Source organism: Oryzias melastigma, linkage group LG1 (genome assembly GCF_002922805.2).
Source record: "Oryzias melastigma strain HK-1 linkage group LG1, ASM292280v2, whole genome shotgun sequence".
NCBI classification, from domain to species: domain Eukaryota; kingdom Metazoa; phylum Chordata; class Actinopteri; order Beloniformes; family Adrianichthyidae; genus Oryzias; species Oryzias melastigma.
In genome coordinates, this window is record NC_050512.1 from 11,429,510 (window position 1) to 11,447,485 (window position 17,976).

The 17,976-nt window shown below is 40.9% G+C and overlaps 1 protein-coding gene across 2 annotated transcripts in view; it reads right to left on the reverse strand.

Moving 5' to 3' along the window:
- Positions 1 to 16,827, reverse strand: part of ttyh3b (tweety family member 3b) — a 32,675-nt gene extending 15,848 nt beyond the window's left edge. The window contains exons 1-3 of one of the 2 annotated variants that reach the window (XM_024259566.2): positions 16,329 to 16,827; positions 14,513 to 14,704; positions 4,385 to 4,581 (exon numbers count right to left, since the gene is read on the reverse strand). In XM_024259566.2, the coding sequence (XP_024115334.1) occupies positions 4,385 to 4,581; positions 14,513 to 14,638 (323 nt within the window). In that variant the 5' untranslated portion in view covers positions 14,639 to 14,704; positions 16,329 to 16,827. The remainder of the gene's footprint in view (positions 1 to 4,384; positions 4,582 to 14,512; positions 14,705 to 16,328) is intronic. The other variant, XM_036211784.1, reaches the window with a different exon arrangement.
- Between the last annotated feature and the right edge of the window lie 1,149 nt (positions 16,828 to 17,976).

A 17,976-nucleotide genomic window follows, 5' to 3' on the forward strand; every position in this document is an offset into this window, starting at 1 on the left:
AACTCCACATGTTGTTGATGCAGAGCCTAAAATAGGATATGACGTCATGCCGAAATAACAAAGGATCACCTGCAAACATACGCACACGGCTGCACAAAGCATACACACATCGATCGCATTCATGTTCAACGGTCAAAGCTAATCATGGAGCTTGAAAACCTTTGAAGAAAGAGAAGAATTCTGCACAAACGCAGACAGCTTCACTGACTGTATAATTCATTCCATGTCCCTGCATCAAATCTGCTTCTGTCTCCATAGCAACCTTTCTAGGGCAGGGAGAAGGCCGGACGGAGAGAAGTATTAAATAAAAGGTGAGGCGCTGACGAAGATGGAAAAACAGGAGGAACAGAAGAAGAAAGCCAGATGACAACTGTTTGTGTTTATCAGAAGGGATGAGTTTGTGTGTGCAGAGAAAAACCACAACATTCAGGCACACTCCCCCGAACCTGCTGCCGGGTCACCCAGTGCGGGACCTCACGGCGTACACAGCCTGCGGTGAGTCAGAACAAACACACAGACACAGTGGGCCGCTCCCAGATCCACCACACACTGAGTGTTTGGTGACAAAAGGCTGAGTAAAATTCATACGGACACTTTGTGAAGAATTGAATCAGGCTGCTACAATAAATCCTAATAACCAAAAAACAAAAAAACCAACAGCTTATCCTAAAAAATCACTGCGTTTGCACAACACATAACATCTGGGCACTTCAGCTTAGATCTAGTTTCCAGGTGTGTTAGCCTAATACTGAAACCAATCTGAATCCCTTTAGGTCTTCTTTTTATGCCTTAAATATAATTACAACAAAGAAAAAACACAATAGGTTAAACTTTTTTTCCGCTGGCATTTCTGTACCATGTAATTAAGACAAACAAAGCCTTTCCAGCCCTCTTGAGTTGTTGAAGTAACAAAGAGCACTTTGGATCACAGGAACCTTTTATGGTTTTTATAAGCATTACAGGAAGTCTCCATTCTATTTCAGCTTCACACCACAGGAACTATCGTCCATTGTGCTGCTTTTAAAATGTCTTCTTTAGTGGAAGCTTTCCTAGCCTGAAGGGAACCATCTGTGATATGGTGACTGTTCTACATGATGTCGGCAAACCCTGATTGGTTGAACGTGCAAGCAAAACCCTTAAACCTATCACAATAAACGAAGCATGTGTGTGCAAAGAAAAGGTAACATAATGAGTCAGTCTGAATAAACTGTTCTGTTGGTATTTTTCCATTATTTTATGTCTCTGTCTTTAAACTAATAGTAAAAAATATGTAGTCGGAATGTTCATTCAGTTTTTTGATTAAGTTTATAAAAAATGTCACAACTAATACAATATAAAATACTGAAATATTTCACATACAAAAAAAATATCAATGAAAAAAACCGCTAGTTTTAGCAAACAATTAGGGAGAAAATCCATCAAAGTATAGGATCTAAGACAGCAAATTTAAATCTAGGTCAGGAAAATCTCTTGATAAAAAAAATTAAAAGTCAGAAACTATTGAATTGAAGTTGTCAGGCTTTCTGAAGGTTATTTATTACAAATACTGTGTGTTTCTGTTCTATTTAAATATTCAACTGTATTAATTGATCCTTAGCAAAGGCTTTCATGTTCATGACTGACTCCACTGACTGTATATAAGAACAAATATTTAGAACCATTTTGAGGCCATGCATATAAAAAATTAAGACCAATTTCTTAGCCTATTTCCCATTTTGTTATTTATTTACAATTGTATTCATTTATCCCAATTTTATGATAAAAACTGTAGCTTCTTATCTTGTTTGTGCCATGATGCTTCAGCACACTTCTTTTTTAAAATAAGCATATTGGCGCATAATGATTGGTTCAGACGCTGTTTGTTTTCATTATTTAATCCGAATAATCGTGGTTAAAAAAATACATTTTGGAGCAGTTTCAAAAAGTACAATTTTTAAGGCTTAAATATCAAAATTCAAGACTTTTTTTTAAGGTATTATTTCCAAATTCATAAGTTCAAAGCTTTTAAGATTTTCTAAGACCCTGCAGGAACCCTGACTAAGCAAATAAACGTGACTTTCTATCAGGTCATTAATACACACACGCAACTTTACCGAAACAGGATGAACATGAAAACACCTAATTAATAAATAACTTCAACAAAAGCCGTTAGAGTTCACTGATGCTTAGTTTAGATAGAAGGTCAAATGCTAAAAGCACAGAAGAAAAGATAGACTGTCTTCTTCTACATAAAGGCCCAATCTGAATTCTTACCTTCTACGTACCCCTTGTCCCTTCACGTAGCCCTCCAAACGGAGGGTGCAAAATAGTGTCTAATATTTCTGACGTCACTTTCGTTCGACGACGTCACCAATAATTGCCAGTATGCTAGCATTAGCACGGAGGTGGACTTTGGACCCCTCCGTTTGGAGGGTGAAATTTAAGATATAATAATCCCGGACATGACTTGCACTTAAACTGCCACTTCAAATTGAGGGGAAGGGCTGAGGGGAAGGGAGAATGGACGAATTCGGACTGGGCCAAAGAAACTGAATGGTGCCTTTAACACCTAAACAGAAATCCTAACATTCAGCAAATGTTAGAAATTCAAAACTAGAAGGCAATTTCTGTATTTGTGGTTAAAGTAAGTCATAATCCTACAAATAAAAGGGTTCCACTTTCCAATACGTCCACATAAACACTAAAACCTTAACCACAACTGTCTAGGACAGCCTGTAGAGCAAAAATGTTGATGTACAGTTTTTTTCTATGGGCATGCTGCGGGTGACGGGTCAGAGTAAACACTTAACACGGAAAGCTAAGTGAGGGTGAAGCAGGTGAGTTGCAGTTGTACAATGTACATGCAACTTACATTATCCTTAAAAAGTGGTCCCTACCATACACTAGGGCTGGGAATCACTGGGTACCTCACAATACGATACGATACGCGATACATGGTTCACGATATCGATAATATCGCGATACTGCGATAATTGGTAAAAATCCTCTCTATTAACTAGCATTATATAGAAGAACATGTTTTTTTGTGAAAATATATCCCCATCTATATTTTTTAGCTTAAACACAATCATAATAAACAACTTTTCTTATTTTGTGCAACAAATTATAGACACTTTTGTGCAACATTGTTGAAATCAGTAAGACTATGTCTTTGACAAGCATTGACAACAACTGAATTGGAATTATCTGTCAAATTTAATGTTAACAATAGTAAACATGATCAGCATTGCCACTATTTAGGGCAGAATTGTTGTAAACAACAGAACAAAAATTAAATAAATCAAGTGACAACAGCTATCTACCTCCAAAAGAACATCACACCAAAGGATGATGAATATAATGTTTTACAGCCTCTCTCAAAATTGACCTAATTTTTCGTGCACTTTTCTCTCACTTGAAAAGGGCTGAGCATCCAAAAATGAAGGCTGATTTACTCAGACTGTTACTTGAGATAATTTTTCCAATCTTTGTTTATTTTCCATTTGGTCAGTCAGCAGTCAATAGGCAAAAACCTTAAAACACACACAATAATGGCAAATATAATTTTAAGTGATTCAATTAATTAGCAACCTCCCTAATTTTACAGTGAATTCATGTACTATATTTTAATTACATTTAAATTTAAGTTCATACATCAAATCCTGCTTTTTTTGTTTAAAAATTATTTAAATTACCATTAGCAACAAGTGATTACATTGTTTGAAAACAATGGACTGTTATAAATTTACCAAAGTTACACCGTACAGCAGCAGGTTAAACATTGAAGTGCATGAAAGCGAAAATTCCGACGGTCCTTGAACAGACAACTGCGCAGCACGTGCCCAGTTCCCTCGGCAATCAGGAAGTAAGTGATCGCTGACATTCTAGCGCTCAGACAAAGTCACTTCTTACCGGCTGGATCTCCTACAGATGGATGATAAATGCTGACCGGTAGACATGCTTCACACACGCGCTACAGAGCCCGAATCTCACCGGTGCTTCTCCCGAATGAAGCGCGTGCATCGCTATTAAAAGTCCGACGGAGCGCGTCCATCTGCGCAATAGTTCCGGCGCGCGACTCGCACGCTCAGCGCAACAGCCTCTTTAAATGACAATATAATATCGATACTTGGTGAGAACCCATCGAGAATCGATCGCAGGACTAAATATCGCGATATATCGCAATATCGATATTTTGGCACACCCCTACCATACACACAATAATAGTACATTTTATTTTTTATTATGTACAAGCCTCAAGGGAACAACAAGACACCCACATCAAAAAACCAGTACAGGTCAACCCCCCCTATATAATTGCAAAAACTAACTCTATAAATCTTATAAATAAACACATTTAGACAAGAATCCACGCTCCAGGTGCTTCCTTCACGCAACCTCTCACCTGCAGACGAGTGTGGCGATGATGACACACCAAGCGGTGCAGCAGCAGTCTGCACTAGGCTGCTGGGAGTGCGAATGGGAGTGCGAGGCTTCCTCACTTTTTCGCCGTCTGCAGCACAGCCAGAAGGAGTAGAAGAGGAGGAAGAGGAGGTCCAGGCCCAAACACACCAAAGCCACCGCACCGATGAGCAAAACAGACTAGAAAGAGAGGAGAGCAACACAAAAGAAGAAGTTAAGACAATCAGGTTAATAGCTGTTTTACAAAATTCCCATTAGTTATGGCTGGCTCCACTCAGAGAATATTTGTTTTCTAAGTGGTTCTTATCTTGTGGAAGAGGACAATTTGTGCGTGACATTCAGACTACAGGAAGCAAAGTTAGCTGATATGATGAGCAGGAGCCAAAACAGACAGAGTTTCTCACTTCAGTTGTCTGAGCTTAGAAAACAGTAGCAGCTCAGTGTGGATCTGATGTGTAGAATGAAAGCTTCCCTCTGCATTGTGCCGTTATTGGACATCATTAAACAAGAACACCTCCATGGAGACAGGAAGTGCTCCTGTTGAGGATCTGTGGGGGTGAAAGACCCACCACGCAGATCACTCCATATACAGACGCTTTGAAGTGTACTAGAAGGAAGGGGTGATGACAGCAGACAGAAGGGGAATGTATGGGAGAACTAAAGAGTGAAAAGGAGATCTTTTCACACAGAAGTCCAACCATTCATCTTGTGTAGCATTAAGGCAGGCTTTAGACAAAGACTTCACTTATGAAACTCATTTTTTTAATCACATCAGATCTCATCTTTCATCTATTTCCTGTTCATATCAAGGAATCCATACTGATCTGTATCCAGGCTTGATTGCTCTTCTAGTCTGACTTCCCCTTAGCGAGAACTCTCCTTATCCATAACAATACCAGTGTTTCACACCTCATGCAGTATTGTGGCAAAATGTATTCATTAGTTTACCATCCATCATTAAAGACCCACTCCAATAAATTCTGATACACCCACTTGCAGACAAATGGATGGGCACTATGTCCTAGACATAGTTACTGAAAATAGTTCAAAAGTTGATATGAGTGAGACTTTAAGTACAAGGAAAGACTTGCAGCAGTTTGTAAAAAAATAATTCTTACAGAGATAAAATAATATTTTGTATTCTATGGTGTTTCTAGATAAAATTCTAATTCTGAACTCTTTTACTGCCACCATGACAGTGGCAGGTGTTGCGCCCTGGTTCTTTATTCAAGAGATTAAGTTCAACAAACTGAAGACGTGACAAGTTGTAAGATTGACATTATTTAATACAGTTTCAAATTGAAGTATTTAGTTTATATAGAGTTTGGTTTGCATTCAACCTTTGTCTCTCCTAAGGGTCAGATACAGAGAGGCCCAGAGTGTTCTCTGAAGTGCCTAGCTACACCCCTTAGGACATCCTCCTTTGTGGATCAGTTGTCATTGTATTCAAACCCTGATACAAATGCAAGGTCTGATTCTAATTGGTTTATCAGAAGGGCAACTTGTGAGCTCCAGTGGTGTGTCTGCAGTTGGATGCAGAAAAGCATTTGGGAGGGGTCAGAAGATCAATCTTTGCTCGCTAAAAGTCACAAAATGCATAAAAAAAATTACAGCATTACAACACAGGAATAAATAATTTGCCTTTCTACAACTAGACGATTAATACTTTAAAAAATACGCTTTAAGGATCAAATGAAGAGGATCTGAAATCAGTAGACCATATACAATGAAAATGCAATGCATCTAACCACCACATTTCTTTTTTTAAACTGATAAAACATCTGCAGCCACTCAACACAACCAGAATCAGTTATCATACAATCAGACTCTTAGCATTGCAGTACTGACACTTGGTCAGAAAGACTGTGGTAAAACCCTTCTATTGAATCACAAACCAAAGCCTGCAGAAACAGTTCCACACACACAAACACCCCCCCACACACACATAGTCAAGCAGATTAAGACTAGATGTGATTTTCAACGATCATGAGCATTTCTCCCCCTTCTGCCTGGTAGAAAGTCCATCAAAGCTCTGCTCCCTTTAGGGCTGTTCCAATAACGGCTCACTTCCATAACATCATGCTGGGGTTGTTTGTGTACAGCAGATGGAGAATAGAATAATCAATTTTTATAACAACAGTCCATTAAAGGGTAATACTAACAGACAGGATAGGGAGCTAGTGAATTAATTTGCTCCAACAAGCTCCAAGCTCTAAATTGCTTTTCAAAAAAAGTAATCCTAACTACATTTTCTTTCTCATCTTTGAGGTAATTTAGGTTTTTATAGGAACATTTATTGGGAGAAACATGTTTCCTGGAATTCTACCTTCTCCATTTGCAATATGACAGAGATGTTAGGCTACGAATCTGTTCGTTAAACAGCAGCAACAGCTGGGGACCTCGGATAACAACAAACGATGATGACATGACCCTTCCAGACTTCCTGGCTTGGTAATCCTCTAATTTCCTTTCCTCGCTCCATTAAAAGCCTTTTACTCTCGCATTGTAGTATAGTACTAGTAAACTAGTAAAACTTTAGACTTCAGATTTGGTATAGGAAGTTAGTATTAATTTACATTGTGACTCCTGTGATTGCAGTGTCACCAGCACCTTCTTAGGTAGAGTTAAACAGAACTTTAAGATTAGAAAACATCTAAAAATGCTGAGTTACCATTGACTGTATAAGAGAACTGGACTCAATTAGTATGATGTCACCCATAAAAAACAGCTCCAATCAAATGAAGTCAATTCAGTCACCATCTTTTTCACAGTATGGATGCCGCCATATTGGAACCAGACAACGTCAATAAGATTGGATTGATCCAAATCAGTCTGAGTCAACGTTTCTATAGTAACCACTCCCACCAGTAAGCTGTGAGTTTGTTAGAAGTCCACAATCCTACCACCTGAAAGCAGGCTCAGGAGAAACATTTGACATAAGACCACCTACTTTTATTGAGGCATCTGATTGGGCAGTTTATAACTTGAATACCTTCCACAGAAAAAAATATGACTACCAAGAACATTTTTTTAAACTGTATCAGAGCAAGAATGGTTATTCTGATAAATATAATAACTGAGTAATAGCTAAATGCATGGGATTTTGGCTTCTTGGATCCAATGGGTACTTCCTGTTTAGGGGAAGGGGGTCTCATGTACAGTCAAAGGGAGTTCCCAAAAGCATTAGAGCTAGAAAAATGAGTCTTTATAGAACCCCTTTTACTTTTCAATCAACTGTTTTATAAACAGAGATGAATATGTTGAGGTTCTTTTTCGATGTACGAGAATCAGGAATGAGGAACAGCTCGTCTTAGATGTTTTGGAGATAAATGCAAGAAAGCAGATTGAGATGTTAAGAGGAGGAATAGAGATTGTGCTGATAAAAAAGATGCTGAGGTAGGAGCTACCAGGAGAGAGGCCTCAAGTAAGAGCAAAGAGGAGGTTCAAGGAGAAAGTGAAGGAGAACATGAGGGTGGTTAATGTGAGCGAGGAGGATGCAGACGGATCTACTGTGGCGACCCCTAAAGAAACCACGTGAAAAAAGAAGAAGAAACTGGACAGAGGGCTTCAAGCCCCTTTTTATTAGTGTAACAGTGCTCTTACAATTCAATCTAGACGTCCTTAACTTTTTTAACATTTACAATCGATTGCTTCCATTTACATATCAAGAGATAAACCAAATAGTTGAAGCTGAACTCCTGACATCTGCTTAAGCTTTGAATGAGACAGTGGAGGAGCTCTTTGTTACTACCTCACAGTCTCCTCCTGGTGAGCTCGACGGCTTTTAGGTTAACTGCTGCTCTGACATTCCATCACTGCAGATTAAGTGCAGCTCAATTAGCTACTAATAGGCATGATGAGCCTTGGCCGTACATGAGTGTGTGCACTCTGCGTGTGTGTGGGTTTGAACATTCATCCTACCAGAGATCAGCTTGCAGGATGGAGGAGGGGCTAAATCGTTAAAAACCCAGGCACACTGATCCACTTTCAGCCTCTGCGTTCAAATCTGTGTGTGTGTGCGTGTGTTTGTGTGCATGTGCATGGCCGTGAATGTACGTCGGTGTTTGAGCTGACAGGATCAATCACTTCCACTTCTGTGGGTTGTCCTTGCTCTCCCTGTCTGTGCAGCTCTCTGTAGTCTGGCCTTGTCTGCTACTGTACCCTCAGCTATTTTCTCCAGGCAGTGATTGACCTGGACTTCAATTCACAAAGATCTAAAGATCCACCCTGGTGAACATTGTTTTTGTTGTTTTTTTAACATGTTCCTGCTGCATTTTTCTCATGATGGAGGACACGGATGGCTCCAAAATTGCTCGTCACTTCTGCTTAAGTTAAGGACTGCAAAGAGCCTCACTAGAGGGGTTGTAAGCTAATGGGGGAGAGTGTAAACAGTTGAATGATGGGAAGTGGTGTTGGGCTTACTCAGCACCAACAGTCCCGTCCAAAACTCAGAGGCAAATTTCCAATAAACTAATGCCGATCCGTAGATTTTTTGTCAAATGGTGTATTCAGACTGGACACATCTGGATCGCTTAAAGTGAAGTTTGTTTCCCCCGATAATTCGGAACAAATTTTCAGTCTGAATACACCTAGGTTCTAGTCCGGGACCAGGAAGCGCTCTCTGACCCATCTTTCAAGGTTGTATCGGTTTGTTTAAAATCAGACTGAACTTCGGTTTGCTCTGAGTTTTCTCACGACGACGACGACTGTAGCCGGTCATTCAGGATGTATAAAATGTAGAAATGAAGCAACCTGTCACAAACAAGCAGACGGCTGGTTCAAACTGCAGGTTCAAAGCTCAGACAGGGAGACAGGAGTTAAGCACAGCTAACAGTCCAAAAAGCTATATCTGAATCAGGCAGCCAATGGTCAAAACTGAGCATGAGAGCATCAGAGAGCAACTACAATGGTCAGGGTCCAGGCAGGGGTCGGGGCAGGCAGCAAACAAGCAGAATCAAAGACAAAGCAGGATCAGGTGAACAGGAGATCAGGTCAGGATGAAATGCTCGGTATGCAGCCTGAGTGACACAAACAATACTTCGCACACTGTGTGAGGCTCTGTGCAGTGTTTCAGTGTCCTGTGGGTGACTGACAATGAGAGTCAGCTGAGCGGCATCTGGAGAGTATGCGCTGGGGTTGCTGCGAAATGTAGTGTGTTTAGTACTCTGGAGATGACTCCTGACGGTGACCAGAGAGGGAGACAGATCTCTGACTCCTGACATAACCACGAACAGTGAAAAAACGTGATGCAACTCATTGAAATGTGGTCGGATGAATGTAGGTTCATTCAAACAGCTTTTCAGATGATGCATATTGCTTCTCATACTGTTTTCCCAACAGTCTATACCATCAACACCTATCAGTGAATTTTCTTAGCCGTCATTTTAGTAACCATCTTGCAGTGTGCCTTCACCGTACCAAGGCAGCAAGTAAAAAGTGTTACACCTGACGTTGACAAAGGCATTCAAAATTGATCTGCAAAATATAAAGTTTGAAAAAGTGAACTAAAGGATTATTCTTTCTTTCACTGCTTTGCCCCACCCTCGTAATTGCTGGTCAATGACTGACTGAAGAGATCTTTAGTCCCATGCTTTGTTTACAAGCTTTGGTTCAAAACAGAAATGTCTGGTTTAGGTTAGGGACTCAATCCGGACCAAATTTAGCAGACTTGGTCAAGACCAACAGACTTTTCTGTTCTGAATACACCCTGAATGATACCACTTTTTTTTTTTTATTTTGGCTAAAAACAGCATAAGAAAAGACCACTGGGAACCCCTTTACGATAAATCAAAAGATAATCTTAGTGGGACTTCAACAGAAACATAAAGCACAGTAAACACTGTTATCTTAAAAAAAAGAAGAAGAAGTTTGATGACAAGCAATGTATAGTTGGTTTTTCATTAAAAAGATTATAGGCAGGATTGCTTGGTTTCTCCACAATAACATTTGTCCACAATGCAAACTAGTCTATAATATCCAAAATGACAATTACTGACTCCCTCTCCACTAAAGAGACTGTGTGTACGTGAAGGTGCAGTATTGCTCTGTAATGTCCTGCAGCTGTTTGACTGTAGCTGGTGGCTGACTCTGCAATTCCAGCATTAAAACAAGCACTGGAAGGCGCTGGCACACATATGCTAATGCCTTGGGAGCCTCAGATATGAGCTCCGATTTCACTTTCTAAGAAAAAAAAAAAAACACTTTTCTTGGAAGATAAAAAAAGAGCTAGCATCCACAATACAGTCAGTAATTAAACAGTAGAATGAATCCCAAACTGTTCAAAAGGAAAAGATTTAGAACAACAAAGAGAAACGGGTGCGAAAGTCTTGAGAGGTCAAGAGCTGAATACAAACGAACCCAAGCCAAATCACACTAGTCAGAAAAAAAGGAAGAATCTGTCTTTTGTGTGGACATGTGAAGCTGCGGTATGGTGACAGACAGTGCACCGCAGGGCACCGCGCAGGCTCCCGTTCGCATGTGTGTCCCGGCGGGATGAGTGGACGCCTGAAAGCCGCAGCGACAGATATACTGAGAGCCCATCTAAAGACAGGCGTCAGAGGAAGAAAGAAAGAAACCATTCTTTCACCACAGACCCCCCCATCCCACCCCACACACTCTGCTCAATTCAACCTCCCTCTTCTAACTCCTCTCACCCCCTCCCTTCTTTACAGTCCAGCCAGAATTAATGATTTGTCCTGAATAGAACTCCTATATTCACTCTCAGACACACAATAACACAAGCACCCCCTCAGGGATTTTTGACGGCCTCACCTCGATAAACAGCACAGAGGTCTAAATAAGCGCTGGCACGTGAAGCCAGTACACTGTATGAGGCAGACATACGTGCAGCACGTATGTTCTTAATGTGCAGACGGAAGGTAGATGGGTTAAAGCGCTCAGCCGCATAGAAACAGCCTCATCTGCTAAAATATGTCAGTCTGTAATTAGTTGAAAAAAGGGGGTTCTTAACATTCCAGTGGGCACGCAAACAGAAACACACACGCACAAAGGCTCTTAGTTAAACACTGAATGGCTCGCAGGAAGTGGCCATTTGGCAATTTAGAAGCACCTCCCATGGCTCACCGAAGCCCTTCTCCTTTCACCACCCATCAGTCTTTTTTTCTTTTTCTCCTCCTCTGTTCTGGCCTCCAGTTCTGGTCTTTCCTCCCTCGTTCGTGGTTGCGGGTGCCTTCCCACGCTCGGCTCTTGAACTTGCACATCCTCCCTCCCCTTCCTTTGCACATGTCAGTGAACCATAAAGAGGGGCGACTGCCACGCATGAAATTAGGGGCTGTGAACTGAGCGTTGTCGCTTCGTTCGTGTTGCCAAGGCTGAGTTTCTGGAGCCCGGACCTGGAAGTCACCTCGCTGGAGAATTCTACTGAGTCGCAGAGAAAGTCTCTGGATAACAAGGAACCTAACTAATCATGCTGGCCTGTTAACTTGTTCAGCCAAAACCTTAATGAGTTTTACACTTTTGAATCGCTAAAGCTCAAGAAGTTTGGGGACAGCTCCAATTTTTAATCCCCAAAAATGTCAAGAATGCAAAACGTCACACACTCAAATCAAGCTACGTTCACACTAGGGGTGTGTATTGGCAAGTTTGTCGATACGGTATGTATTACGATACACGTGTCATGATACGCAAGTATTGTGATATATCACTGATCAATTTTTTCTTACATCCCTAATTCACACCGCCCTTGCCGATGCGCGTTCAAGGCCATCATTTCCAATGAAAAGTCTGTAATCACACAGATAATCACATTCCGGGCTTCTGCGTTCAAATATCTCATGTTCACACGTCGGTACACAGGTTTCTATGTCCGTCGTTGGTATAACGCACAAACGTATGTACATTGAACACACAATTTTAACGAAACCAGGTCGAATTCTGACAAGTCAGGGACTCATATTTGGTAGTAACACATGGTTGGTAAACCTTTTAATTCTATGAAATACCAACCATTTGAAAATTGATCTTGGAGTATAAATTAATAATGGCATTTTGTTCCCAAATTTCCAAGATTTGCACCGCTTCAAAACTTCTTCTAACTGTAGGTGGCAGACATGCGTTAGTATCAAGTAGTGACAGTCCAGCGTGAACAGCATGTGCTAAAGACCTGTTCGAGAGTAGACATTTAGCACATATTCTTGAATGTGCGTCACATGCCCGGTGTAAATGTAGTTTTACATGAAATCCTGAGATATCCTGACTGACTGATTTCCTTAATAGTACAAGTATTAAGAATAAGAAACCCATGTGACTTAATAACACAAAGCAAAGCAGGTGTTTGGGCAGAAGTAGGAAGACGTGGTGCTCAAAGGAATCTTCATGGCTGTTATCTAGAGCTTGATGGTGAACCCTTCTGGCTGTGTGTAGAGAGGTGACCATGAGTTCTCTCTGACAGGAGTCGACAACATTAGTCAAAGACAGGGCTAGTGAACAAAACAGCAACAGATCACAACAGCAGCCACCAGCTTACGCCATAAATCCTGCTGTAAATGAGCAGCTGGAATGAAAAAACCCAAGAATTGAGATGAAACTCAACAGTAGGGGAACAGTCAACTTAATCCAGGACAGATGAAAGATTTTCCCAATGCTCCAACCATGCTGAGGTAGGTTTGACAAAAGGCCAGGACATGAAGAAAAAGCCAGAATTATAAGTCTGTACCCAACACGTCTCTGAAGGTACTTTGTGACGGACTGCAGACCTTGAGTTTGGCTCATATGAAGACTAACTCAGTTTAGCTTTCCACAATAAGATCTAGGGAGCTGATGGCCTGACTAATCTCATTGTTGAGGACAATGTGGATTCTCCAGCTCTCAGCTGTTGTATGCAGATTTTTGACCCATGCAAAATTTATCAACATGGTGTTAAACCATGCATTCTTTTACTCAACCTAGGTGATGATTTAGTCCTATGGTGGAGTTGGCTGCAGCAGGTTTTTGGATAGTCTGGACCCGTAGAGGGTTGTAGACCGGGCACACTTTTAGGGAAGCGCAGGTGTGTCTTGCTGTCGTATGGTGCCCTAACGCCAAACTCTAGTCGTAGAGGCCCCTTACTGACCACACACAAAGCCCTCACACAGTTTGTGGCATGATTTCTTAGTGTCTTACAGTCAAGCTGCATGCAAGAAACGCACAAGGGACATGTAAGGACCGCATACTTATTCCCTGAACAGCACTAACAGGCTCCTTGCGCAGTCCACAATATTTGGAGGGGTTGAAAAATGTAAAAATCCATATAACACAACTGTATCTGACCTATTTCACGCTTCCTCATTGTTATGTGTTGCTTTAGTGTTTAAAAACAAACTATTGCTGTAGTGTGCAAAAGTTATGCATGAGAATTTCCGCTACACTGGCAGGAACAGTCTCACATAACAATCTGTGGTTGCTGCAGACCTGCAGAACCCCTAAAGTGAAGACGCCACACAGCTTCATTAGCACATTGTGTCGTTTTTTTCTAATATGTGCAGCAAATTTTCCAGACAGAATTAGTATGATGGCTCTGGGCTGGTAATAACTACAGAACCATCTGTCTCTATTAATTTAACTTTGTTTTGTAAGTCTGATAATGTTTGAAAAAAGTGATTTCATTAGTTTATTTTTCTCTCTTACCACTCCTTATGTTGCCTAAAATTTATGTATAGCTTTTCAAAAGTACCTATTTACTAGGGATGCACGATCTGAGGAAAACTCACATTGTGCAGTATTAGTGATCAATAGTGTGATGACGATATGACTTGTGATACATGAACATGAAGCAAAACAAAAAACAACTAAGACATCATTTCTAGAGAGACAGAATTTATTGGACACCATCTCTGCCAGTTGAAGTTCTATTGAACACTGCAATAACAACTTCAGAAAAGCAGGTTCTGCATGAGTTTTTTACAGATTTAGAGAATGTGAAGAGAACTGATAACTGCTGTGAGAAAACTCATTTCTCTAGGGGGTTTGGGGACCAGCCTCAACCACCACTTAGCCAATCTGCTGGGAAATTACAGTGTTTGGGAGGCAGGAAATGGCTCTGCTTAGTGGCAACGCATCGCAAAAGGAGATGATGAATTGTGGGTGATAATTATTTGCCGGTTTCTTTTCTTACCTTCTGGTACTCGGAGTCCTCCGGTCTGAAGTCACTGCTCACGGTTTGAAATTCAATGTTGAAGTGGGGCAACCGGTGAAGCAGATTCACCCACCAAGGCGGGGAGTAGTTCACTACGGCCGCCATCCTTATGCCACAACGCAGCTGCTGGATGTCTCTTTGCTGTACGACCCGATTCCAAACAGAAACGCTCTGAAAGACACAAAGAAGCTGTCACTGGTCTGCAGGAAAATGATGGATGGATGGATGGATGGATGGATGGATGGATGGATAGATGAATAAATGGATGGATGACAGATAGATGGACGGATGGATTGACGGACAAACGGACAGGTGGATAAATGGTTGGATGATGGACATATAGATGGACAGATTGATGGACGGACGGATGGATGGACAAATAGATGGATGAACGGATGGATGGATGGATAAGTGAATACATGGATGGATGGATGATAGATTGAGAGATCAATGGATGATGGATGGATCATGGACGAATAGATGGACATATCGATTGATGGACGAAGGAATGGACAGATGATAGACATATAAATAGATGGATGGATAAGTGAATAGATAAATGGATGGATGATTAATGATAGATTAATAGATCAATGGATGATGGATGGATAGATCGATGGATGATGGATGGATGGACGGATGAATGGACAAAAGGATGGGTGTATGAGCAAACAGATGGATAAATGGAAAATCGAAAGGATGGATAGATTGATCTATGGATGAATGATGGATAGATAGATGGATGGACAAAAGGATGGGTGTATGAGCGAACAGATGGATAAATGGATAATCGAACGGACGGATGGATGGTTGGTTTATGATGGACATATAGATGGATGGACTGATGGATGGATCGATCTATGGATGAATGATGCTATCCATCATTTATCCATCCATTTATGGATGGGCATATAGATGGATGGATCGATCTATGGATGAATGATGGATAGATAGATAGATGGATGTAGGGACGGGCCGGATGAGTTTACAGAACAAATAAAAAAGCACATTTTTGATCAGTTAACGCCTGAATCTCAAATGAAAATCAAAGCACATCACTTGTTCTCCCAGTAAGCTATATTACCAAGGATGATAGAATTAATGAACTCATCTGGTAAATGTTTTAGCATCTCATTAGTTCCATATAATGATGGCCAAACGTGGCAATCACAATGCATATAAAAGCAAGTTTGCTCAGCTTGCATAGTACATTTCATGCAATAATTATGATTTTTTGTTCAAAACCATCAACAAATGACTAAAATAAACAGATTTTTTTTACTAAAAACAGTAAACATTGCATGACTTGAAGATTTTCATACAGAATCATTTCTTTTTTTCACTATTGTATTATGAGGGAGGGAGGGGAGTTAAAGTGATGTAATGCTTTTCTCCGAATGTGGGATGAATCCTGTCTACTACCGAGACATGAACACATAAAATGATAATAAAGATTTTAGGGGGGGTCATGTGGACATCATGTTAGCCTCCAGCCCGCATCAACTAACGCCCATGCTGCGGGATGCAACGAAATGTCTTCATATGCGTGATATTATCCAGCCCCACGCATCGCCACGGCCGCGTCTTTGCTGTTACTGTACCGACACATGTAGGTCAGCGCAGCCGCTTCTAATGTGCATGAAGGAAGGAGGCTTTTGTCTGCCAAATGCTCGCAAAAACACCCGGATTAGCCCCTTTTCATCCTTCTTTGTTGGGGAATAAAAACACAAACGCCGCGCCATAAAAGCCCAAACAGAGCGCTTTGATTATGATGGAAGATAGAAGCGGAACCTACAGTCTAGTGGAGCCCAGTCTGTCGCTCCGCGTCTCCTCGGTGTTCCGCAGCGGCGGCTTCGCCTTTTGTCTCCCCGGATCCGCAGTTGGGCTTGGAAGCGACCGCCGGCCGCCGCTGCATCAACGCGGCTGCACTGCGCTACGAGCGGCGGGAGGCTCGCTGGGAATGACCGGAGACCATCCTGCTGGCACCTCACCGAGCCGCCTCGACGCTCCCCACTGCTGCCCTCCGCGACGGCAGCTCAGGGGTTAAACTCTCTGACCCTGCCAGCCAGCCAGTGCTCGATAAATGGCTTCGGAGCGGTCCGTCTCCGTCCTCCTCCTCTCTGGGGGACTCTGGGCTTCTTCCCACGGTGGCCGTCGCCTGAGCGCATTTAGCGTCGTAGCTCTTCAATTACGCGGCATTGTTGGAGCGTGAAGCAAACGAGGTCTTTAAAAAGCCCTGGAGGACGGGGCTTTGCGGCAGCTCCGGCTTCGTGAGCCTGAGCGATGGGGAGGAGGGAAACTGCGCCAAAAGGTCTCCCTCTGGTGGTCGAAAGATGTCATTGCACCCAGGAGCTGCAGAGGAGAACCTACACCTCAGTGAGCAGGAGGGAGCTGATGGGGCATTAATCTAAGACAGAAAGTCATTTCAGAAATGCACCAATATATCATACATTAAGTTCCTTTGCGATTCATTTTGTCTTTAGTCAGGCCCATTTAGGCTACATTTGTATTTTTTAATTATATTTGTATGTCTATTTGTTCATCTGTCTGTCCATCCATCCTACATTTCTTTGTCTTTTTTTATTTTTGCATTTAAGTTGGTGTTTTTTTGTGATATTTTTTTGCTCATTTGTCTATTTTTCAATATCTTTATTTTTTTCTTTTCTGAAGGCCATCATGTTTATCCAGCCCTGTCTTTACCTGATTTACATCAGCAGCACAAAGACATTTGTTTTGTTTTATTTATACACATAAAAAACTTGATTCCAGATACACATTAGTTCAAAAAGATATTCATAACATAAAAATTCAACTACAAATAATAAGGCAAAAAGCAGGTGTTTAAAAGAATATTGATTTAGTGAAATATTGCAATATTTATTTGGCGAAATAAATACTCCCATGGTGGTTTTCGCTTTAATTAGTTAAAAGCAAACATCTAATTCAGCTCATTACTTTTGTTTTCCACCTAAATATTTCCTAAATTACCATAAAATAAAATAAAATAAAATAAAATAAAAAACATCACAAATTTGTTTGGGTAAAAGCAACTTGTTTGAGTTGCAGTGCCTAATGTTCTGATCATTAAATTGCGTGTATTTCAAAATGTTACTTTTGTGAAAAAGGTATTAATATTCAGATCAATTCTTGACTCATTATTTTAAAAAAGGGAAATATTGTCTGGTACTGTCTTGAGATAAATCAGAATAAGCATTTGTGATGACATATATATCGTAATACGTATCATATCGCCAGACTCACCAATACACACCTTTAGTGAAAAGTTGTTATTCAAATACATACTTTAATAAAATAATAAGAGGGTAAAAATAATAACAGTTTGAACATTTTTAACTTAAGACCTAATAATCAGGCAGACAAAAAAGAATAATAATAAAAAAGGTGTTTCTATCAAATGTTCAAATAAACTGAGTTATAAAAGA